Genomic DNA, 26337 nt, shown 5'->3' with positions numbered 1-26337 from the left:
ATTTAAGGGTCCAAATGAAGGTCTAAATGGAAACTAGCCTATAGTGAACCCTGTGAATGTGTAGGTTTTCCCAAAAAATTGGTTTTTTAATTTCCTCCTTTAAAATAAAGTTACAAAGTCAAATATTAGAAAGTTAGAAATATACAGGCTATTGTCTCTTGGATCTTGGCTTTGTGTTGTCTTTTATGTTGGAAGATATGCAGGGGATGAGTTGAGGGGTTACAGGAAGAAAAGAGTAGTCTCAGTATCTAGCGGTGAAGGATCCTTCCCCTGAAATAGAGGTGCAGTATGATCCCAGATGTATCATGTACATAAACTAACACCAAATTAACACTGCTGATCAGGCATTAGGTGCATCTCATCCTCTAATGTGAAATTATGTTATGTTAAAATGCTGGACGTTCAAAGCTAAGGCTGAAGCTGGTCAACAAGATACTTTGAACAGAAAAAGTTCATAAAAATACTTTGAAAAAGTATTTAGGCATTTCAGATCAATAAAATAGAATTAATTGTCCCTAAATATTTGTGTGCCTCCATTCTTGCTCTGTAGAATGAGGATACTTGTGGCAGGCTGTGAAACTAATTTAATTTATGTAGATGTACTGCTTACTAGCATAAAAAAAGCCTAAGTATTTTAGTAATACTACATTTAGAACTAAATTAGTGTTCATGAAATACCATGACAGATTGTGCTTTAAATAAAGATTAAAAAAAAGAAATATCTGTACACTGTAAGGTCTCAAGGCCATATTACTATTAAAAAAAGTTTTCTAAAAAATCCAGTTATGGTGTGTCACACTACAGAAGTTTAAATTCTTGTCTTGTGTCTATAGTCTGAATGTGTCTGTTTTCCACTTCAGGTCATTGAAATTTTCACTGTATCTGTCTGTAAGGTGTGGTCATCTTCTACCAAGGAAGATGCTTTAAAACTGTGCTTGATCATCCCTGAAAAGTGCTTAAAAAAAGCTAAATATATTTAACTCCTGGCATCTGTTTCACTGCTATACAAACCTCTCAAGCTGTTTGGAGTTCCTGTGGCTCTTGCCTGCTACCTCTCCAATTTATTTGCATCATTTGCAAAACTAGTGTATCAGAACTAGCTGTATTATTTAAAGTGTGTGGATCACTGCCAGATACAGAAATAATTTATAGTCTCTCTGCTTTTTCTTAATAGTTTCCTGATGATGTAGGATTACACTAGTGATTTTGGCCGTGGCTTTGTGCAAGAATGCAGGTTTTTCTCATACTCAGCGTGACTCATATGTTTAGGGTTTTTGCAAGACCACCTTTTAACAGATAGAGTGCTTTTCTCTATTTCTTCGAGCTGTTTTCCTTATTACGAGGATGATCTTAAATGACCTTGACCTTTAAGTGCTGTATGCTTAGAACCTGTGCTGTTCAACATTACATTGTCAGAAGTGTTGTCCCTTACAAACATTATTGCAATTAATTTCAATTAATTTTCTTTTTTTATATCACTGATTTCTTTATTATTTTTTTTTTTTTAATAAACCAGGTACTGTCACTATCCCACAAGAAGCACATCCACAAAATAATAGCTTTATCTCAGTTACGTTTTGATTTGGAAACTTTTAACTAGCCAATTTACATATGCTTAAAATACACCATATTATTTTGAATAGTTTTATGTTTTTAATCGAGTTTTTGTGGGGTGTCAGATCACTGCCTTATAAGGGTTATTACAACACTGGTACTCTGTCGTCAAGATTGGCAATTTCATAGCAAGTATTCATGTCATTTGAAAAGGTATTTTCCAGAACACTTTTCCCCTTTAAAATTATTCCTCTTTAAATCCTTATGAACTGGTTTTACTGTTATTCCGTAATGGAATGAATAGTTCATTGCCAGATTTATGACCATATGACCTTAAAGCACTGTAATATAATGAAGATCTATGGCTCTATTTATATGTTTTCAATATTGACCCAGTATTAGCTTTTTTCTAATCTTCTGGAATTGTACACTGTACAAGTTTTTAAAATTCAAAATCAGTAACAATAATCTGTCTGTAGAAAATGAAATGTAATGTTTGGTCTTGTATGACCGCTAGTTATAGTCATAGCAAATGATATATGATCATAGGATTGAGATAAGTTTATGTAAATGATCTTGATTACGACACTCGATCATGCCCAGCTTTTGGCATTTTACTTTGCAATTTGAGTATCTTTGAAAGAAGGAAGTTTTTGCATTTTTTAAATGTAGCTCTAATTAAAAAAGCTGTTATGTAGGAAACATTTAGGTGCATGTTTAATACCTTCTTTCAAAGTGTCTTTTAATAGGAATATTTGAATAAGCAATGCTATGAACTCTGAAATTATAAATATCAGGATTGTTACAATATATTATGCAAATAGATAGCTTCATAGGGCTACAAACTCAATTATATCATCAGTATTATTATTTGAAATATGCCTATCAACCATATAAAAATACACGTTAGTTGTAGTTGAATGTATAAGATGTCAATAAATAATACCTTGCTTGTCTTTTATAAAATGGCTAAAGCTATCCATGTAGTGGTTTTGTATTTGCTGTCTGGTAATGCTAAAGCAATCTAAACTGTCAAAATATTTTTTCCATCATCCCTATGTGATGGGATATATTGGGATAATTTGTTTACAGGGTGTAAGTATAGATGGAGAGAAACATGAATTAAATAAGCAGACAGGATTTATTGGGAATGAGTCACTGAATTTAAAGGTAGAGCCATATTCTAATTCAGGTTGGATCTGAACTTTGTCCATGCATATGATAATTTTGATCAAAAGTTTTGATGCAGTTCAAAAGAAGAGAAGAATCTTTGAAAAAATTCGAATTATCACAGATTTAAATAAAGCTGAATTATATAATCTGAAATTGAATCATATAAACCTTTTGATATAAATCAGGTACCATGTGTCATAATATAATAGTTTTCCATTTTTAGTACAGACTGGTGTAGTATAATGTTCATGGGAACAGAAGAGAGAAATTTTGAAAATGTGTGAAAGTATTCTTAACTTTTTTTTTGCCATATGGATTAATTTTACCCTCCTAAAATGAGACTGAAATTTATGATTTATTGTGTTACCCTTTCCTCTGAGTCAATATGAACATATGTCTAGTAAGATGAGTGTTAGAAAAAAAGCTAAAAATAACTTGATAACATCAGATTATGGGCTTGACTACGTAAATAAAAATTTACGTTTATCTGAATTAATGAAATAAAAAAATAACTAATCAGCAAGTATACATGTAGGATTAATCTCATATATAATTTCTGATGTACAGAAAAAGAAAAAAAATTATCTTACTTGCTCAGGAATTACTGTAAAGATGGCATTCTATGCAGTGCTGTTCAGCATGTTGCAAAAAAGTTCCCCATAACTCTATAATTATTGTCAACAGATGAAGTGCTGTTATTATGTTGTCAGGCACCAGGAGTTACACATTAATGAAATGTCAAATTCAGCATACTGTTAAACATATGATAGGTTGCTGTGGAAAAATATTGATAAATGTTTATCTTCTTTATGCACTTAAACATGAAATGCAAGAAAATAACCATTTGAAGCAGACTATCACTAAAAGTCTTCTGGCATATGCTGCAAAAAATTGGTATAGGTCTGAACATATGGATTAGAAAACTGGTATTTGTGACTGGAAAATAAGAATACTGTGCATACATGATAGCTATGAAAATGCACATCTCAAAGCTCTTCATATAGTTTTCTCACGTCAAAACAAAGCAAAAGCATGTAAAAACTTCTGTTTAGGAAGAATATCACTTCAGCGATACAAAAACATTAAAAGTCTGCATGCACAATTCACACACAAGTTCTGCTCTCTGTGGTAAGGAATTAAGTAACTGCCTATAAATCAGTGTTGAATGATATTTCAGGACTGAACTTGATCAGTCAGACTCTAGGCTACCTTTGAGAATTGATTTTTGAAAAGTAAAAAAACAGTTTAGAGACATCATCTATGCTTATTCAGATATTGTGTTTTCACCTAAATTTATTTTTTCTACAATTTTTTAAAGCACAGAACTGTTACACTTCGTAGACAACCGGTTGGTGGCTTGGGCTTAAGCATAAAGGTATGGATAACTTCTCGATTCTTCTTTTAATTTTCAGTACAACTAGTTACTTCAGTCTTAATTGAGATCTCATGGTTAATACACATCTTTTACAGGGTGGTGCTGAGCACAAAGTGCCTGTCGTCATATCAAAAATATTTAAAGACCAAGCAGGTAACTTTTATTTATGTTATTTACTTATATAGGACTGTAGTATATATGGTGGGTTTTTTTTTTTAATTAAATGCTCTTTAAACTGAGGATTAAAACATATGTATGGCTCATCCTTTTAGCCTCACACTATCTTTAAGCCTTTCTATAAATGTCCAAACAGTCCATGTGCCTTTGCGTTGAATTTAAAATCTAGAATCTTTTCAAGTCTTTAGGACCCATACTTGAAAGTTTACTGGTAAGTAACAAATTCAGAAAACATATTTTTTACTGCAGCAAGACAGTTGTGTTGTAAACAAAATATTTAAAGTTACTTATGAAAAGAGAACTATGACATAGGAAATCTATTGATGTACTTAACTTTAGTAACCCAGAGGATAAAAAAATACAAACCAGACATATTTTTTTTCCCCACACAGTAATTCACTGCTATATGGTATGACTAACTGTGCCTAGTTGCAAGCAGAGAGTGATTTGTAATGTTTATTATGGTGATGATAACACAAGATCTAAATCAGTGTGGTCTGTCCCAGTTAAGTATGACATTGACATTTATCTAGCAAAAGGAACTTTTGGGGGCAGTGTCAGACCTTGGACTAATCTGGGCAAGTTGGAGAACTGCTCTGGAAAACAAAGGGGCCCTTCAGTAAGGAAAAGTAGAACCGTTGCGTGTGGTGGGCAGTGCCTTGCAATGTGAACTAAGGGTCTTAGCTGATCAAAAACAAAGTCATATTTTCTTCTCTGGTGGACAAGGACATGGGGAGTAGTTTGTTCTTTTCTTTGCTGAGGCATTCTTTTACATATTTGAAGATTTGTCATGTTTCTGTGATAAGCTTCGATGCGTTTCCTCTCTTCTCTAGAATAAATCTACCCATTTCATGTAACCTTTCCTGCAAGAAAAGACAGAGCACTGCACTGTGACCCTCGGTGCAAGTCCTACTCCTTAAAGAACTGAGAGCCAGTGACACGATCTTTTGAACTCATCAGTGTCTCTTCCTGCTTTGCTGCAGTGGAGATTAAGCACATTTGCTTGGCACCATGTTCAGCCTCATGCTTTACTAGATCGCAGACTGTGCTTGATTTTCTCCTCTGCATTTTCTTCAGGGGGTCCTTATTTTGCTTGAAATGTAATACTGAAACTTGGTAACCCGTTTTCAGCTGATACCTAGTGAATATTGAATGGATTGGGCATGCCAGTATCCTGTTGGAAAGACTGTTTCAAGTTTCCTATCTACAGTACTTATATATATTTCAGTATATTTATGATATTATTTCTGCAATGAGGAAGAGAAGGTGTTTCTATGTCAATTGTGTTATTGTATATGGAACAACAATAGGCTCCTTGAATACACATCATAATAAACCATACCAAGAAAATAAATACATAATAATAATAATAATAGAATTAATATAAGCATTCAGGTCTAAGGAAAATAATTCAGGAAATTAATCGCCAACAAGAAAAGCTATCTCCTGCCCTCTTAGGATGTAGGACTTTCAATCAAGATTAGTAGTGAGTTTGTATGTAAAATACTTATATGCAGAGTTTTGTACACTGTGGGTAGTTTTTCATGAACTGTATTATTTGCAGAGTAACAAGTGCAACAACAATTTTATGGGGTCAGCTGTTTATCTCAAACTTGAAAATCTCTTTTCAGAAGATACTTGTTTTAAGATCTTGTAACATTCTGTCCAAGGAACCTTCAAAGTGAGTAGCGGTTATAACCAGAGGCAATGCTGTATCACAGTAAGCCCATATGCAGTGTTCCTGGCTGAGTCAATTAATGGCATGAAGACACTGACACACCTGGCAAGGTATGAAGAAAGTAGTCTGTGTCGAATCAGTACTTTAATGTTAGAAGGAACAATTGGTAATATTATTTAAGGGAAATAACAACAGTGTTCTAAAAATATGTGCATTCTTTCTCCCCATATATGTATATATATATGTATATGAATGCACACATATGCATACTTAAATATACATATATTTATGTATAAAAGAGATCAAGAAAAATATTTGCGTTGTATATAATGAGAGGAAATGTTAAGCATGAGGGAGAGATGAGACTCATACAGATTTATCTCAAACTAAATTTTAGACTGAACATTTGTAAGTTGATAATGTGAATAAATCACCAATGGACTTTGATTATACAAGGTACTAATAACGGTGAAACTGATAGGCTAGCTTCAAAGGTTGCTTGGAGTTAAGCAGTGAGATTAGTTACTGATTCAAGCAAATATATTGAATTAAAAAAAAAAAAGGCTGTATCTTGCAGTAATATTTGAAAATACATCAGTTACCTGATAAAAAAGGGATTTCTTATCAGGAATTTTACTATGAGGGATTTTACTATTTTGGGTCCTTGAGTAAAATATCTGAATTTACATGAGTAAAATTCTCCTTACGGACTAAATTACTGATTTCCTAAAATGCCTGATAACTTGTGATATTTCTTGTGCAATTTAATACCCGTTATATGACAACACTGCCAAATTGTATTTCCAACCTTACTTTGTTTGGCTACAGTACTATTTTATGGTTCCAAAGCTAGAAGTATAATAGAATAAAGCAGTTGCTTCTTTTTTACATCCGTACAACCTTTGTGCTATCCTAAATAATGTAATTAGTCAGCTATCTTTGTAGTCTTTACATTTTTCAAATATAGAAGTGACTTTGCTGGTATTGACCTAAGCATCAGCTGAAGGCATTTGCACTTCAGTTGTTGAGAGAGGGTGAACATGTCAATTGGATTTGATTTCATTATTAACGCAAGCACTTCTGTAGCAACAGTGGTAATAAATACTATTCTTACAGTTTTGACTGGCTCAGAGACCTCTCAGCTGTGATCGCTGTGTTTATAACTTTCAGATTAAGTTATCCTAGATCACTCCATTTAATAAGACTTTCCTGAACAAGTTCACTGAAACATATGCAGAAACTCAATTCAAAAGCATAGCTTTACATTTCTGAAAGACAAGATTAAGTGATCATTCAATGCTGGAGACTAATGTCCAGTGTATTACTGGAATGTCCTGAGTTCTTCCTGAGCACATGCCCTCCTCAACAGTCTTAAGTAAGAGCAAGTTCTGCTAATGCCAATGACTCATCACCACATCTAGGCCTTTTATATTTTTCTTTGGATTCTGTCTTCCATTCTAACAAAGGTTACATTTTTTTCATATCACCAAAGCTTTTCTAGAGTTAATGTCAGAGGGACAAAAGTCCTGTGCCAGACAGAATGAGAACAAATAAATGCAAACACATTTATAAATTCAAAAGCAAAGTGATATAATTAGCTGCAGAGTAATTTTAATCCCCTAGGTAATTATTTCACTTCCGAAGCAAGGATTTTTTTCTCCTACCCATGTATCAAATCATCCAGTTGACCCAGCATATTAGCAACATTACTAATAATCTCCCAGATTATGAAAAGATACTATTGATGTTGAAGCTTCTCAGTAAGATTTTCTAAGACTGATTCATGCTTTCTCTAGGTTTTTTTTTTAATGTAATTTAATACAGTATTGCTTTTCCTGTATTTTCCTTTTGAAACTGGTTTAAGATAGAGTAGATTGCACTCTATCATTGTGTGATCAATGGTGATTGGCTAATAGCTTCTAGGTGTGTATTATTTTTATATATGTATTATAATTAGTATTAACAATTTATTTATGGTAAAGACTGCAGTAGCTTCACACTCAAATAGATGTAGACTCCTGTTCTCAGAGATGTGTAACTGAATATCCTGAACTTTGAAAGGAATCAGATCAGTCAGGCTTCCTTCTACAGTGAATCAGTAAGAAATTTTGTCAGATTCGTTAAGTATACTTTAAAGAATTCTTAGACACAATATATGGGTAAAGTGTATGAGCTGTCATGTGTTTACATCTTTCTTTCTGTTATTCCCATTTTTAATTACTAAAGAGTCTTTATGAACTTGTGAAATCTAAAGGGTGGAGACTGTAAAAACTAATGGACTTTGAAATCTAACCTCATCGTACATACAAGTGACTTACTGCACATAGTATTGGAAATTCTAATTGTATAAACATCAAGCAATCAAATTTCTGTTTTGTGTTGCAGAATTATCAAGTTAGCAATCACATTTTGTCACCTTGACGCAACTTTCCATTTTCATGAGACCTGCTGCAATAATCTGGCTACTGCTGTGAGCTCTGCTCATATCTGGTACAACATGTGGAGTCAGACAAGCAGCAACAATGAAACAGAACAGTGGGTTCAGCTGACTGGGGTGTGATGAAAATAGTTAGATAAAACTACATAAAACCCAGTGGAATAAGGATCGTTTGCATTTTGCCAGTTTCAAAAAAGGTCCTGTCTTGAGAGCCAGAATTCGTTAAAACCTTAATTTGAAAGCATTTTGCCACCTTCTGTGATAAAAGATGACTTATAACTCACATTTTGCTGTATTGAAAAATCTTCTATTATGTGTTTAGTCCATTTCTGACTGGGGATGCTGTATACCTTGGCAGGATTGGAATGAACTCGGGACATTCAGCCACTAAAACATTCTTGGCTTAAAACCATATGCTCTGCAAACACAGACTGTGCCCAAATATCACATCCTGGCTGCCTGCATTCAGGACCATCTGTTTGGAGGACATGGTGTCAGTTTGATGAGGGCTTTTAACAGTTTCACTTACACTTCTACTATGCCAAGCAAAAATGGTTTAGTATGGAAGCATATGTGATACTTCCCCCATAGTATGTATTTTTTACTGTGTTGACTCTGGTCAACCACAAGGCTGGTACAACTAGGGTAACCAAGCCTAGTCTGAACAAGTTGGTGGGCATGATGTGAGATTACAGTTCAGCTGCACAGCATGGTTGTGTTTGTAGCTGATGTTCTTCATCCCTACAGCTGTACTCACCTTTGCTTCACCAGCCTTGATGATTCATTCCACTGAGCCAGCAAGGTCAAGATTAAGGACGAGTTAAGCCCAAATGGAGGTATTTCATTTATAAGGAAGTCAGAATGGATCAAAAGTTTGCATTATGCCTTATGCTAATGAAGGTGAAGACTGAAAACAAGGCCATCTTTGAACAGGCAGGCCTCCTTTGAACGTAAGACATTTCAAGCTGGATGGTGTTTAATATTTGTATATTGTTTCCTAATATCACTTACAAATTTCTTCAATATTTTTTTAGGATTATTCCTATTTTCTATCACTAATTTTTAATTATCTTTGCCAGTGTTATTTTTCTTTATTACTGGAAAGCTAATGATACCTGAAGATAGCATCTACTCACTGTTCTCTCTCTTTGACTTATACCTCAAGCACTAAATTTATTTTCAGAAGGCATAGAAGAACATTCTTAGCATTTTGGATTTCTTTCTTTATTGTTACCTTGTTGAGACTAGGCAGGCCCTCTTAATAGAAAGGACATCTTAATGAACTGTTAAAGATCGGTCAACAAGTAAAAGGAAGGTACTTTGATCCCAACTGAGGAAAGTATTTTTATACAACCTAATAGTTAAGAACTTACTAAGGTCCAATGATACAAACAGCAGTCATTGTATGTTTAGTGAGAAGCATACAGGTAGATGAATTCTTCAGCTGAGGTTCTAGAACAATTAGGGGGATTTGTTTGGAGGGTTAAATGCTGAAGCAAGAGCCTTAAATTATTGACCCAAAAGAATTCTTTGGGTAGAAGGTTGCAAAGAGTTAATTTTTAAAGTGTTTATTTAACTGAACAGGCATATATTTAAAATCAGATCTAGTAAATGTTTTTAAGATAGTAATGTCTTCATTGTTACAATGCAAATTTTTATGCATTAAAATTATTCATAAACAATTCATGAACAGAAGAAAATTTGGGATGAAATATTTGTAAGTTTCACTTAGAAATTTTGTTTTGTTGTAGAATTTGTGTTATTTTTTTTTAATAGGATCTAAGAGTTTGATGAATCCAGAACTCATTCTTACAGAGAAAACCAAAGCATTCCCATTTTTGGTCAATTTGAAATTTGTTTTCATTCCTTTGGTTTGGCTAAAAAACAGAACCAGGGAATTAGCTGTCCAGCTCTAGATTTAGGCAGTTGCTTATGTACTTTCCCAAAATGAGGCTTTATATATGCATACATATATATGTGTGTGTGTCTAAAAATGTGTGCATTAGGTTCCTGATACTGAATAATGCTTTCCTGTTAAGTGTACAAAGAAATAGTATTCAAAGAGTATATTAATGATGAAATTCTTCTTCATGTGTGTGAAGAAGATCAACTTTCAATAAAAGATAATTAGTTTTGCTTAATAGCTATGTTAAAATATAAAAATGTTTCTGGAAATTGTATTTCAGTCCTATAGGGTTTTATGGTGAATACTCTTTTTGGAAGGTGCATTTTGCAGGTTATGAAAACAAGAAGGTAGATAAAAAATCTGGAAAACATTATTTGTAATTTCAGTGGACCTATAACATTATGTTTATTATTCTTGTACTCTAAACTAAATAGAGAAAGGTATGAAAAATACATTATATTGTGTTAGTTATCATCTGTTCCAGGTAGCAGTTGAGTGAATAAACTGTAGCCTTAGGATGGCACTGACCTGTACAGTTTCTCTTCTTTCTTCCATTCGCCTACCTCTGATTGACAATGTAGTTCCCTTATGAACTGCAGAAATCTAATGAAATAGCACTTGAAGTTACTATTTGAATTTGTTACCACTACAATCCAGGTTGAATAAAAAGGTTAATGATAATTATTCCATGCAGAGAAATCAGAGAACTATATAGTATGTTTTCATTCAGATAATATGTTCAGGAGAGAACTGCCTGAAGTCCCTCTGAGGATGGATGGTGTTTTGGACTTTGCATTTGGATCTTGCTTCTACCACAGTGCTTTGGTACAGAAACTGGAGAAGCAAGTGGCTAGACAGAAAATATATTTTAACTGTAACAAAGATTCCCATTGCACTGAAAGATACTATTTAAAATGAGACTAAAACTCATTCAGATTATTTTGGGGCTGAAGCAATCAGGAATCATACGGTATATCTGATGGAAAGAGCAAATGTAACGACCCTTTTGCTTGGAGACAGTGACGTGGAATAATATGAGAAATATAATAACATCCTTTAGCAATTTCAGAAAAGTTCTGGTTTTGGTCTTTTCACTGTTCTTCCCCTTACTGGTTTCTAAACGAAAGACTTAGTGGGCTATTTTAGTAACTGCATCTCTTTTTTTCTTGTAACTCATTTAAAGCATGTATTTCTGCTACTTTTGGCATTCCTCCTTAGTCTCTAAGTTTGTTTTCCACATATCACCTCTAAAGCATTTAAAACTTGTTGGCATACTATAATAGAATTTAATGGAAACCTAGTTACATATTTTGGAAGAAAAGATTGAAGATGCCAGATTATAATTTATTTCCTTATATAATGTTACCTATTCATAACTTGTCTAACTTTATATTATGTTATTCAGCTCAGAAAGCCTTTTACATCTGATATTAATCAGATGTCTATTAGAGGTAACCTTATGCCTTAGAATATTGCAATTGTGTGATCAGATTAATCTTCCTTTACATTGTACTACATTTCTTTGTCAATTTATTCACCTACTGATTAATTAATTTTAAAATGCGCACAGCTATTTTTACCTGAAAAATATTGTAATAATTCTGAAAATATTATCAGGTTTAGATTAATTATACACATAGGGAAGCTACAGCTTCTAACACTACTAACCATATTCCTAGAAATACCACATTTTTGCAATTTTAAATAGCTTTTCTCTGACTCTTAATGGAGTGTTAGCTATGCTTGGCTAGTAGAGCTTTTTTTTTAAACAAAATATAACTTATTCATAGTTACAACTATTGCTTTTGTTTCTCAGTTATTCCTACATATTTATGCATTCTGTCCATGCAAGTTGCATGAGTATTTTTACTTTTATTTTCAAACTCAAGGGATTTATTAGCTGTGGTTAGGCAAGTATCCCAAGTAATAAATGACAGTAGTAATGTAGCACTTCCAAATTTTTTGTAGATACATTTAAAAAAAAACTGCTTTGCTTTTCTTATAGTCACATCTTAGTTGTCATGACTTTTCTTAAAAAGGCAAAATTTTAAAGTCCTTACACTATTAATGTTTCAATTCTGTTTCCTTACTTAGCGAATTGATACCTTTCTATAAAGGCAGAACCAAATGATGAAGAACTGATTTTCTAAATGCATGTAAAACTGGAAGTATTTTTCTGTGGTAAGAATTTATGATGATAACGATTCCTGTGGGCTCTTTCTGTTGCAACGTCTACAAGCTAATCTGAGCTATATTAAGCCTCTTTCCTTAATTAAAGAACTAACCTGTTGTGTCTAGGTTTTCTTCACTGAGTTCATACTCTAATGTTACTTGTTTGGAAATGCCTACAAGAATCACATTGCCATTTGCTTTGGCTTAAGGATCTTGCACTGAGACATACAAATACCTGGACTTCTGCAGGAAACTCAGGCCATCTGAATTTTTCTCCTCTTGTTTCCTAAAGCAGGTCTACAGTCTGTTTAATCACAGTGTATGCTGGTATCTTTTACAGATCATGTGATAAACTGGCACTGCAGCTCACGTTACAAACCTGTTTGCAATCAGAAAACCGTCCAAAAGACTTCTAATAATTTTTGCTTTAGTTACTGCTAGAGTTAGATGGGTATAAATAAAACTGAACTTTAAAACTTTTTTCCATACTGTCTTTCAAAGCATATTTATTTAAAAATAGTGTCAGGCCCATGACTTTTCCAGATTCTGTCTTCTCAGTTTTGGTATATATGCAGCCATTGTCCCCACCAGGTCAGAAAAAAAACTGGCAAATTTTGTCTATAACATAGGATCTCTGAATTATTAGGCAATATAGCAAAATGGTATTTTGGAATTGGCCTCAGAAGACTGTTGTAATATCATGTGCCTTCAAGGCAGGGAATAAAAGGATTTTTTGTTTAAGTTTAAGGTTCCTTAATGCCCATTGGTATGCTCTTGGGATTGCTAATTGCCCTTATACATCTTCCTCATTTTACTTTTTGGCGTATATAAAATATAAAGCTATATTTGTTTGTACTAAAGCTAAGTTTAGCCCATTAATAGTTTGCAGTGAAAAATATTAGAATTTTGTTGTTACAGTAGTTTTCCTCTCAAGTTGGATTCAATGCTAGCCACTGACAGAAAAACAGTTTTATCAGCAGAAGATTCTAGTGAGCAGTATGTTCTGAAAACCTATTTTTTTGCTGAGGTCATCTAAAAGAAGAAGGTGAAGGAGGAAAGCCAGTATCAAACCTCCATATCAAACCTATCCTCAAAACAGATTCAGCTCTGTAACATTTTTTGTGTTCAATATTTTCTGATTTCTTTAGAATTAAAACATTTAATTTAAAAAAAAAAAATTAAAAGTTTTAGCAATTCATGTCCTGTGTTTTCAGTGTGCTTTATTACTGACTTTAAAATCTCCAGGTTAAGCTAATTCTGTTTAAAAAAAATCTCATAAGATGGTCATAATTCCAGAAATAATAATATACTTGCTGATCATTTGAGAATAGAGTGAAGAATGAGGTGAGAGAACTGCCCATAAGGGACACTCACACTGAAAATTAATGGAGAGAGAGAGGTGAGAAATCACAAAGATAAACAGGTATGGAGAGATAAAGTGGAAGATAAGAAAAATGACAACAATAATGGAACAGAGAAAATCATGTTTTGTTACAACACAATACTAGATATGACACTAAAAATAGGACGTGTATATATGGTTAGAAGTGTCCATCACTTCAGGGTTTTTTTGCAGTGGAATCTGACTTAGTTACCTTTTTCCAGATGGGATTCTGCTATCCATGTGTAATTATTCTTCTTGATTTCCCTGGCAAGTTCTACTCAAAACTTCTAAGAAAATCTGTCTACTCCCAGTCTGTGATTCTTTGCTCCTCATGATGTTTATCCTTTTCTGTGAATTCCGTTCCCGTATCATTGTTGCTCTCAAAGCAATGGGAATTAGAAAATCAAAGCCCAGGTTTCTCTCAGGAAAAAGATCCAGAAACTGAGATAGGTTGCATAGAGTATGAAGGATAATTCTCATGAGATAAGTCAACATCTGAGAATTAAACTGTAAAACTAAATCCTGTTTTCGTTCAGAATATCTTTGTTTACAACAAATACTTCCTTAATAGGTTACTGTTATTTCAACTTAGTGCTATTTTGAACAAATATGCTAAAATATATAAGCATATTAAATATATTCCTGTATGCACCTTTGCAAATCACAGGATGGTTGAGGTTGGGGAGAGACCTCTGGAGGTCATCTGGCCCAACCCCCTTGCTCAAGCAGGGCCACTAAGCCAGTTGCGCAGGACCATGTCCAGATGGCTTTTGAATATCTCCAAGGGTGGAGACTCCACAGCCTCTCTGGGCAACCTGTGCCAGTGCTCAGTCGCCCTCACAGAAAAAAGTGTTTTCTTGTGTTCAAATGAAATTTCATGTGTTTCAACTAGTGCTCATTGCTTCTTGTTCTGTCAGTGGACACCACTGAGAAAAGTCTGGTTCCCTCTTCTTCATCGCCTTCTGTCAGGTCTTTATGCACATTGAGAAGATCCTCCTGACCCTTCCCTCCTTGAGGCTGAACAGTCCCAGCTCTCTCAGCCTCTCCTCATATGAAAGGTGCTCCAGTTCCTTCTTCTCTGTGGCTTTTCACTGTACTTGCTCCAGTAAGACCACATCTTTCTTGTACTGGTTCTTGAACTGGACTCAGCACTGCAGGCAGTCCTCACCAGTGCTGAGTAGAGGGGAAGGATCACCTCCCTCCACCTGCTGACAACACTCCTCCTTATGCAGACCAGGATGCTGTTTATGAGACCACATTGTTGACTGATGGCCAGCAAGTTGTCCACCAGGACCCCTAGATCCTTCTCAATGTCCTTTTGATAGTAGTAGCGGTACTCATGTATACCCAAAATACGAGGGAGTCTACAGTACACTTTGTAAATTGGTCTTTTCAAGAAACATGTGCAGTTGTTAGGAGTTAAGTGCCTTTCTCTTCCTCAAAGCAAAAGCTGTTTCTTTTCCGGTAAATAATATCAATTTATTTAACAGTAGTTTCTAGGAAATTATGAAAAACACAAGAGTGGTATTTTCAGTGAAATAAAGTCAGAGATGAATGTCACAAGCTAGCATGGAATTTGGCTGAACTATTGACACAAACATTTCTATCACCGTAAAAAAGTGATAAATCGTCTCAAATTCTGCATAACTTATTCCAGTTGCATCTCAAATAGCATAGTGTCCTCTGGAAGTATACTTTTACTTACACTCATGGTAAGGCATTAGTTTAACAATGAATTCATGTCTTGAGCAAAACTTACTGACTCGGAAAACATCACTTTTTGCAGCAGCCGTTATTTTATGGGTTTCTTATCCAAGTATTCAGCCAACCAAATCCTGTCTAGTTTTTTGGAATCTGATGCAGCTACATATCATGATATGGTAAAAGGTTTAATACCCAGTTTGATTTTATAGTGGTGTAAGATCAGAACTTACGGTGTTTAGATACAGTTTTTTCCTCTTTTTCTTGGCAATATTATGTCACGTAATGTCTCTTGATTTTATAGATATGTATGTTTGTCCTCTACTTGCCTCTCTACATTTAGCTTCTGTCTGTGTAGCTTCTTAGTATTGCAGTAATCTTGGGGAAGTAAAAAAATAAATAAGAGCTATAAAACTATTTTGAATTATATGCCAGTGGGGAAGAGAAGGGAAGCAGAAAGTGAAATTAGGCAATTCCTAATTAAAATACAAAGTCCAGATTTTTGCTCTCAGCTTTACTATCACCACAGAGCAGCAAGAAATCACATTTAATTAATTGTGTTCATTTCTTTAAAGGATTTAATTTTTTTGGTATGCTCCCCCTGATTTTCCCATCCTAATAACTACACATTTTTTATATGGAAAAAAAATAATAATTTTCACTTTTGAACATAGGAGAGCCAATTTCTTGCTATAAATAGTGGTTTCCCAAATTTTTTCATATTGGCTATTCTAAGAGCAGCAGCAAAAGTAATTCTTTTGACCAATGTAACCATTTGCTCTCTGTCCCCACCTCTTGCACACATCAGCTTTCCAGCTAGGATCCTTGCTCCTGTCTTTACCTACCATTCCAGTGTTACAAGAAAAACACAGCCTTACCTTGTCCACAGGACCCTACCTGTTGCATTGGATAGAACAGAAAAAGACTGCGTTTGTTGGTACTTCTTTTATGGAACAGAATTGGAAGAAATTTATAGTTCCTAGCATGTACATTGTCCTAGACAATTCTTGGTATCAATTGCCTGCACATGTTGACATATGCCAAACTGTAAGGAAATCTATGTCCAGATCGATCAGTTCTTGCTCAAATGCTTGGATGAACGGTAGAGTCTTTCCTGGTGACACTTATGATGCCTGCACACTCTTACAGTTCATGTTGTTATTCATACAGTCCAAGCTGAAGAGAAAACAGTTCTGAATTCCCAGACCAAACCAGTTTTATCTTGTGTTAATTTTGCAGATAACTTAGTTGTTAACTTTGAGAAGTATCTTTTATCCTATAAACCAGTTTCTCTAGGCTTTTCTTTTTATTTCATCTAGTTTCTTAATTATTCCTTCAGATTTTCTTTATCCAGTGAAATATTTATGCATATATTTAAAGTTAAGCTTATGAATTGAGAGGTCCATGAAGTCAGTGCAGCTCACTGTGTGCTTTAAGCAGCATGGTTTTGTGCATCACTAATAATGACAGAGGACATAGTACCTGGTATGTTTCTTGTGTGATTGAAGAATTGAACAAAAATTGAGGGAAAATATGTGTTGTGATCAGTCTTGAAAAATATAAGGACATCAGTTTATTTACAGACTCAAATCTGCATAGTGTTGTGCATCAATTAACATGGTAAGTCAGAATTTCCTGAGAATCTGTTCAGTAAATTTACCATTTCACAAACCTGCAAATTTTGGAAAATTTAACACAGCCCTTCTTCAACCCTAATGTGTAGAAAAAGGAAACAAGGCAAAGCTAGAAAGAATTACTGGTTCCTTTCCATTCTTACTGAGTGCAAAATAATTTTAATAGTTCATGGCTCTGAATTTTTTTTTTTTAATTATTAGAATGATAGGTCATTTGCTTTTGGAAAAGTTTTTCAAGTCTAATGTTCTCAAAAATAAGATTTTTTTTTAATGTTTATTTTTGTATCATTTCTTCAACATAAGCCCATTTGGATTTCCCTGATGCTTTCCTCTTTCTTCAGTATCACTTGTGAATTTAATCAATGTACAGCATTTAATCAATACTAAACCTTTTTAAAGATAATTAAGATGTAGAATAAAGGTGATGTAGCACTAATTGTTGTAGCACACACTTAATTTTCTTTTACAGCCTGGTACATTTCTGCTTATCACTACTTTGTGCTTATTTTCTTTTCCAAGTCTTGTTTTTGGCCATGTTCAATTCACTGCTACTAAAATATTATTTCAAGTAAAGCTTCAAGAGTTATACTGGATTCTAAAAAAGTTATATTTACTGTTTCTCTGAATTAGGTTATATGCTTCTTGGTATCCCAAAGCTCTTTCTCAAGTGTTTGGTTTTAGTGCTGATTCATTTTACACATAGTGACTGATAATTGCAGAGCAACCTTTCATGGACACCTTTGTATATGAGGGTGTTACCAGTGGGAGAAAAAGTTCCACATAGCATGGAACATTTTATTTAATGTTTTCGTCATGTAGAGAACATATGACTTAATGATGTCTACAACAGTAGATGTCTTGTCTTCAGATTTAAAATATGCCTTAGAGAAACGAGATGCCTTTTTGTTTCTTTCCAAGGAGTTTTTCCAGTCACTTTATTTCTAATATATGTGTAAAATATATGGTAACATATGCATCATAGTGACATGTCCTCTACAATTTGATTTGTGGAAAATATTTTTGTTAGAAATCATTGATTTTAAATTATAGACAATTGGCTAAAACCAAAGTGTTTCATCAGAGACTTGCAAGCATAGTTTGCCAGAATACCATCACTGGCCATGATGGCAGCAGTCATGGTGTCTACATTATTGGGTTACTTTGCAGCATAATGCACTTTTGGAGCTAATGCCCTCATTGCCCCCGTTTTCTGTGCTTTGTTTCGGTTCATAGAGCATTTGGTATCAACCACATAATGCTCCTTCTCTCATTATACTTATCTGGACAGCTTTGATTGTGTGTAGAGACTCTGCAAGCAGGATATAATTGCTTTGTGCTCTTAAACTATAAAATTTATTGGCTAACACACCCAGTAGGTAGCTGGGGATGTGGCAGTACTCATCACCCCTGTGGAATGACCAATGAGTCTTTGCTGACCTGGCAGTCAACAGTCAGGTGGGAAAAGTTCAGGCTCCAATGCTCCCTGGAAGGGATTTGTCTTCAGTGCTGCTGAGTTACCATCCTCCAGCTTCCTGGTTTTCTTCCTTGAGATTTTATACCTTTTCATGTCAGTGCTTTTCCTCTTCAAACTTTGAGCTGTTAACTAGGCCTATCTCAATCTCAAGAGTTTTACCTGTGTCTGTTTTACCTGTTTTACCTCTCCTATTCTGCATGGATACTAGTCTACATATTTTATTACAACTTCTGTTGGAACTAAGCAGTTTTCTCGGAAGACTTAGACAGGATTACACAACTGTGCTGTTGTGTCATTATGCAGCAGATCATGGATAGTTGAACATCCAGGACGATGGTGATACCTACCTGCCTGCAAATCTTCATGACGCGCTCTTCCATCAGGATCTCATCTTTCACCCAAACATTTTCTGGCTCAGTATGCTTTCCTTTCTTACCAGCCCTACATTTTTCTGCTTTCACCTCTTACGGAAATTCTTTCTGAACTCATCTCTCACATCCCCACCCCTCTTTCTTTTTTTGTGCTTCTTTTTCAATATTGCATTTCCAGCTGATCTTCCCAATGGCAACAGTTGCCTTGGCCTACCAGAAGAGCCAACAAGTCAGGGCCTCAGGAAAACAACACTGCCTGCTGCCCACGTGTGCCATCCTCATCACGTCTGTGGCCTGCAGATCAACTGACTGGTACTTGTTGAAGTATAAACAAACATATCTGTCTCACTGCAGTGAGTTGGCGTGAGTCCTACTGCAACCCTCACACAAAATAATATCCCAGGACTGGCTTATTAGAGGTGTCCTCCTGAAGCAGGTTGACAATCCCCTCTCCCTGTGTTACACCTCATTGAGTTAATGTCCAGGGTTTGCATTGATTCAAGTTGCAGGGACCATTGTATTACTTGCAAACAAGGTCTGCTTTTGTGTATTGTGACATGTTGTAGCTATTACTGGCAGCAGGAGTGCATCACTGTGACACTGGTGTGCCTTAGGATGGGCTGCTTAGGGGCCCACAAAACAAAGTTTTGTGCACTAGCTTTCCTTTAGCAGCTTCACATCATCTGGGAGCATTCAGGCTGGGAGACCAGTCTAACTGATCTAAATTGAAATCCCTGAAACCCATACAGCGTGGGTGTAAGGAGCCTCAGCACCAACTGCTTTGGTTCCTGATCTGTCTATGTTCTACCTCATCACTTGCCAATTCAGACATACCCAAAATTTCTGCACTCAGTTCTGAGTCAATCACACACAGTGGGCAAGGCACGCACCCTTTGACTTTATCCTTTTATACTTTACCGCAGCTGGAATTTCAAACACACCCTCTTCCTTCTGTCTCCAATTCAAGTATGCTCCCACTTGCCTAAAGCAGCCCAATGGCCCTAACATAAGCATTGAATTAAAAACGATTCACATGTTTTTCACTGTTGGTATATGTATTACTAACATCTTGAACAGAAGCTTAGTATTGAGATGCCCAAGCTAATGTTCAGTGCCTCTAGCAATTATGTACTCAATATAGGCTGCTTTGCACTGCTTCGTGATGTTTTTGAACTGCTTTAATTCAGTTGCATTTCTGTGCATAGATGTCTCTTTTCTATACCAGCTATTACAAATTGTGTGCATGTTTTTAAATACAAAGCAGGATAAGAAGTGGGGTAGAGACCTTCAATACAACCTGTATCGTGGAATTCAAAATAAGTGGTGAAATCTTTCCTAAGTACCGATAAAAGTATGACTAATGAACTGTTATATTTTATCTGCCAAAGGAGTGATGAAAAATCTATTAGAATGATAAATTTAAGATAACAAAAAGCTATTTTGTACCAAAGGTCCATTTCTTGTGGCAACAGCTATATTGCAGAAACGGTGAGAATACTCTATGCAGTTTTTTCTTTCTTTTTTACCTCTATTTCTATCTCTCAAAATACTGTCTTTGTTAACATTTATTACATTCTTCAAAGCCTCAAGCTGTGACCCTACAAGATCATATATAAGACTAATTGCCTTATTTAATCATATCAGTCTTTACAGGATCAGAGCCTTACTTTCAATTAAGTAATACATTCCAAGAGATAAACATGCTCAAATTTGACTAAAAAGTAAAAAAATGTAAAAGTTAAAGAGTACACATAAAAAATGTCATTGTTTGTGTCTGTGCAGAATTGTTTGCAGTTTCATTACATTATTCCCATTAACTCTGTAAGGCAGGAAACATGCAAATTACAGACTGGAAGAATGTATTTTGTTATTCTGAGGATCAAAGCTAACTCAAACTTCATGTTAAAGAGTTGTATTAAATTCTAGGCACAACCTCTTTAATTATAGCAGTCCCTGTAAATTTGTTCAGGGGGAAAGGAATTGCTAAGTAGTTTCAGAAATTCCTATTTCCCTTTTGTGGAAGAATAATGAAAAGTGTGAATCACGCTTTCCACATAATTTAATGAAATCCTTTGTTAGTGAGAAATGACATTTGTATTCCATATTAAATAAGTTCTTTGTGCGTGGAAAGTAACTCTCTTAATTTGTTTAAAATTGCTAGGAATCTGTTACCTTTATAGGATGAGTACTGATTGCTATGCTATTGGTATTTTCACAACCCAGTCACTTTCAAATGAAGGTTACAAACAGCATGCTAAACCTATTGCTGGAAGAGAATATAGCATTATTTTTCAGTACTACTTTCAATTAAAATGTGCTCCTTCTGTAATCCCACAGCTGACCAAACAGGAATGTTATTTATAGGAGATGCAATAATACAGGTCAGTAAACATTCACTTTTTCTGCAGACATTTGTTTCATACTTGCCTTTATGTTTATTTCATTAACTAATTTACACATTGCAAATCATTTTCTCCCTATTGTATCTGTTTTTAGGTTAATGGTATAAATGTAGAAAGTGCTACCCATGAAGAAGTGGTAAGTCATTCCACTTTGATTTTTTAATAGTGTACAGAATATCCTGTGTCGATACTGTTCTCTCTCTAGCCTTGCTTCATACGAGTTTACTCTTTTTTACTATAAAGACACAGTGCTATAGTTAGGTTTGTCATATATATGATTATTAAAAGCTTAATTTTGGCTGTTAGCATTTGTCATAGTTTCTGCACTCTTACTGTGACTCTTCTTCATAGTAAGATATATGCACTTGTGGCACAAATGTACTACTCCAAAGTTGAGTCTCCATCATTGTTAATTATAGTTTTTACATCCCTTAGATAAAATAAATATTTCAAAGCACAAAGCAAGGCAAAAATGCAAAATCCTGGTTGGTTACCTCTGTTCTGTTCAGCAGAGTGCAACTGCTCTTCCCAGAATAGGAACTGTATCAGTTTTATCACATGATCCTTTCCTTTTTTTTCCCCTGTAAACTGTAGACTGGGCTGCTTGCCATGAAAATTCAATAGAATGCAAAGAAAAAATTAAAAGGCCTTTACTGTTTAAGAAGGAATGGTGAAAATATGAAAAACTTACATTATCTTTTTTATGATGCTGCTGTAGGTATTGAAATGTCCTTTGCATCACCACAATTAGCCTTTCAGAGGTTGCAAATAAATTGAATATTTTTTAATATATATATAAATGTATATGTATATATAACATATATATGTATGTATAATGTATATATAACATATATATGTGTATGCACAGATATAATCTTTATGGACTATGCCTTTTGTATAGTGCCTGATCCATTGGGATTGCAGGTGCTCCTAAAGGGTTCACCTGCTGTGGTAGTACATTTAAATGGTAATAAAATTCTTACCACCTTAGTATTGCAGGAACAGGGCTTGAATTAGTTTAGTAAAGAATCTGATTTAACCTACTGTAAAAACAGCACTTAAAAATTAGAATACGTGGGGTGAATGTCATGATCCTGCTCAGGTATTTAAAAACTTTGATTCCCATTGCCTTCAGTTCAATTGAAAGGGACTCAACTTTTTGCAGGTCTTACCCCTGCATGCACTGAAAAACAGAAAATCTAATTAATGTTTTGCTCCCTATTTCTAAATGTGCACTTGTGTGAGAACATGGGGATTCCTGATGGGAAATGTATAAAGGAACTCGGTTATTTTATTTGGTGAAATAATGTAAGAATTTCAGTTGTGCCCTATTTATATTTATGTATCATATACATTATTGTTGTGGGCTGTGGTGCACTGGGCAGTGCTCCTGTTTCATGTTGAGAATCCTCAAGTGTTACGGAAGTGTAGATAGTAACAATAGCATACAATGTTAAAGTGTTTCTAAATGAATGCTGGGACAAGAATGGGAGGAACTGAGAAAGCAGTGGTGTTACATGTTTTTCAATTTCATCTTATTTTGTAAGTCATTTTAAGATGCTATTTATCAGGTTTTGTGGAATTTTCTTTATTAGGAACCAAGAAATATGCTTAAACATTGGCTCTTTTTGATGGTATCCATAGGACTAAGATGCACTTCTTGTCTTCGAGCCTGAGTGCACATATCGGACACATCCTAATTCCTAGTTGGTACTCCCAGAGGTTATAAGGCTGTAGGTAATAAATAATCATAATAAAGAAATCTTGTATCTAATGACCGTACCCATATCAAGAAAGAGAAGAATACAGAAAACATACAAAGATCTCAACTTCAGGCTGGGAGTTGATTAAGGCATCCATTTCTGTATCTTGGTTTTCATAGGAAAGCCAGTGTGTGTGGATTGCTGTGACACACTGAAAAGGCCCCTTGCCCAGGATTGTACAGCACAGTGTGGAATGCATTCACAGATTCTGCATAGCTTTTGAATCTGGTGATGTTCAGTTTAGAGGAATCTTGAGATGAAGAATGGAATTATGGTGACTAGGTCTAGCACAATATGCTGACTCTCACTGGTGCATTCATTTTCATGGTAATGTTCAAGAAACAAACCAAGGCCTTCCAGTGAGTTTTTTATTTGCTTAAAAGGAAAATTATTAAAATGGTTTTTACATTGATTTATAGAATTAAGATGGTAAGGACTTCTCTTGCAGAAAAAAACCAAATGGGGAACTACTTTCTTCTTCTAAAGAATGCTGCTTCTGTAGCATTTTCAGTGCTTAGATGCTTGCAGCCAAACCTCAAATAAAAAAGCATGACTCAGAAGTTACTCTATATTACCTATCAGAGTTTAGACAAGAGGTAAGCCAGAAGTTGCTGGCTGAATTTCCAGAATATTTTTACCATCACATGTTCTCCAGTGGGCCTAAGATAAATATCTTAGACCAATATTCTGGCAGCATTTCTTGCACTTTCCCCTCCACTTCGTACTCTACCCCAGCTGGGGAATCACTTCCACAGCAACACTCAGACTAATGCATTGAAAAGCACAGAAGATGGAAGATGGCTGGGAACCTGTCAATTTTGGAAGCCACTGAAACAAATCAGCAGGTCTTGAGCAGGTGTATCCAAATGGCTCCTAGCAATAACATGTTTCAAAGCATCTGTTCCCTGTGCTGCCTACTCTCACGTGAACCACTGATACCTCATCCCCATCCTTCTCCTATACTTTACTTGCAACCGTTCTATACCATATAGCCTTGATAGGCCACTGCCTCTGCTGCACTGTTGAATGCTGATTTGGTAATAAATGGCCTAAGGTTTAGCAGCGTCAAGGCTTTTTCTAAGGATTCTTACCTAGCCTTATAATTACAAAAATTTTATTGGATTTCATTTGAAAATGTAGCGGGTACCTGCCATTCTCATGGACTTAAAGAAAAGCAGCAGTCAATAATATGCTTTTTTTTTTTCTCTTTTACTCTTCCAGTTATTTCATGCAGTTTTGAAATACAGTTTACCACAATGTTTGGTCTAACCTGAAACAAAATAATTTATTGAATAGTGGTTAGTTTTTGACGGGTTTATTTAATTTATCGGGTTGACTGTATGCAGATAAAGCCAGTTCACATTCACTCCGTGGGCAGTGCTTTTCCGGTCTGCAGTGCAAGGCAGTATAGATAAAAATTGTTATCCCCTGTTGCCTGTTTATTGGCATTTATCAGTTGGTTCACTGACAACTGTATCTCAGAATAGCATCTGTAGCAACCATAAATGACATGGGCTTTGACAGTCTTATCAGCAAGGCAGAAATTACATGGGCAAAGGAGCTAAACATGCTTGGAGGTGATCTCTCTAGGTCAAGATAAAGTGCAGCCGCATGATCTTGCAGTCCCTTTCTCAGTGTTGATTAATACCATCAGGCTGAATCTCTAGAATAATTACAGACAATCTCAGTAAAGCACAGAGTCAGGTCTACTGTGCGTTGGTGAACTGCCCTACTGGTGCTTGTGTTGTTATTGCACATACAAAACTCTAAACTTCCTGAAAGTTATTCCCCACAAAACAGTAATTTAGATCCCTTAAGGATTGTTTTTTAGTACCAAGAAGCACTCCAAAACTGTCAATGTAACACAGCTATGCTGCAGTGGTGAGGAATGACAGAGAAATGCATAATGCTGCTCTTTTCCCCGTACATGGGAATTCAGTAGAAGCAGTAAACAAAACTTCCTGGAACAACTGTAGGCCATATGGCTGAAGGAAGCTCCAGAAGGAAGAGAGATCACAATGGGCCAGGAGATGGATCTCCAAAGAGACTGTTCTACTACCACAGCATGCTATCATAATCAGAGTGGGGTTAGATAAATGGGTCAGGTGGTAGAGGAAGGGGCTGATCTATGACATTTGAGATGAGGCAGGCTACTGCCAAAGTCCCTGAGAGAATGGAAGATGTTTTATTTCTTATTTTTATCAAAATTATGTCATTGCATTTTTATGAAATAATCGTTGAGATTTCTCATCCAAAATAAAAATGTCCTTATTATGGTTTTGCAATTGAAAAGAAATGCTTCAAAAAGAAGGGTTCATTTAATGTCCCTAAGCTTTCAGCTTGTAGGAATCAGTTGTTCGTCAGTAGCTGCTGTTTGTAGGTGGATCAGGTCAATGATGATGTGCTTGTCTGCTACCTGTCAGGAGGTTAATATTTCTCATCTTATTTTTGTTGGATTACAGAGGCCCAGAGTGTGTGCACTTGCACACAAACATGGCACATAAACATCTAAAGTGAAATTTATATTGAATTTAGGAATAACTCTGAGCAATCCATTTAATTTTAAGAAAAAGGAATACTTCAGCTTACGTTCTTGAGGGTCCATGGATCTCTGTGCCTTTTTGTTTGATGAAAGTGGATGTGTTTAAACTTCTGGTATGGCACAGATCCAGAACTGAAATAATGTTTGGTTGAAAAAAGGGCTTCTTTCATATGTAAGGTTTTTAATGTATGCAAAATAGAAAATCCCACCCCTAAGTTCCATTTAGGGTTCAGAGACCATATAAACTATCAGCTTTGAGTTTTACGTACAATACAGTAGGTTTGGGCACCTAGAAACACCCCTGAAGAAAGTAGTGTTACAATCTATTAAGCTGTTAATATAGTAGCTTAGTGATTAAGGGTACTTGTCCAGAAAGTAGGAGGTTAAGGATGGAGGACTCATCTAACTTTTAGAAAATCATACCTGCATCTTCTACCTCTGGAAAGAGGGCCCTATTTTCTAAGTGTGTCAGTCAGGTTAGGTGAGGCACTCCAGCAATTCTGGACACTCAGCAATGAGGCTTGGGTAGTCTCGATTCACACTGGGTTGCATTTTACACTTAACATTGTTAACGTCATGCAAAGTACTTAATCA

The 26337-nt window shown here is 35.3% G+C and overlaps 1 protein-coding gene across 2 annotated transcripts in view; it reads left to right on the top strand.

Moving 5' to 3' along the window:
• The window catches only part of SNTG2 (syntrophin gamma 2), a 312891-nt gene that overhangs the window by 158308 nt on the left and 128246 nt on the right, over positions 1-26337 (top strand). Inside the window, exons 3-6 of one of the 2 annotated variants that reach the window (XM_069805899.1) lie at positions 4051-4102; positions 4198-4255; positions 21374-21417; positions 21533-21574. In XM_069805899.1, the coding sequence (XP_069662000.1) occupies positions 4051-4102; positions 4198-4255; positions 21374-21417; positions 21533-21574 (196 nt within the window). Of the gene's footprint in view, positions 1-4045; positions 4103-4197; positions 4256-21373; positions 21418-21532; positions 21575-26337 lie in introns of both variants that reach the window. The other variant, XM_069805898.1, reaches the window with a different exon arrangement.

The sequence above is a fragment of the Haliaeetus albicilla genome, chromosome 18 (genome assembly GCF_947461875.1).
Source record: "Haliaeetus albicilla chromosome 18, bHalAlb1.1, whole genome shotgun sequence".
Taxonomy (NCBI): Eukaryota; Metazoa; Chordata; class Aves; order Accipitriformes; family Accipitridae; genus Haliaeetus; species Haliaeetus albicilla.
The sequence above is the reverse complement of the archived record's forward strand: the minus strand, read 5'-3'. Positions and strand labels throughout refer to the sequence as shown.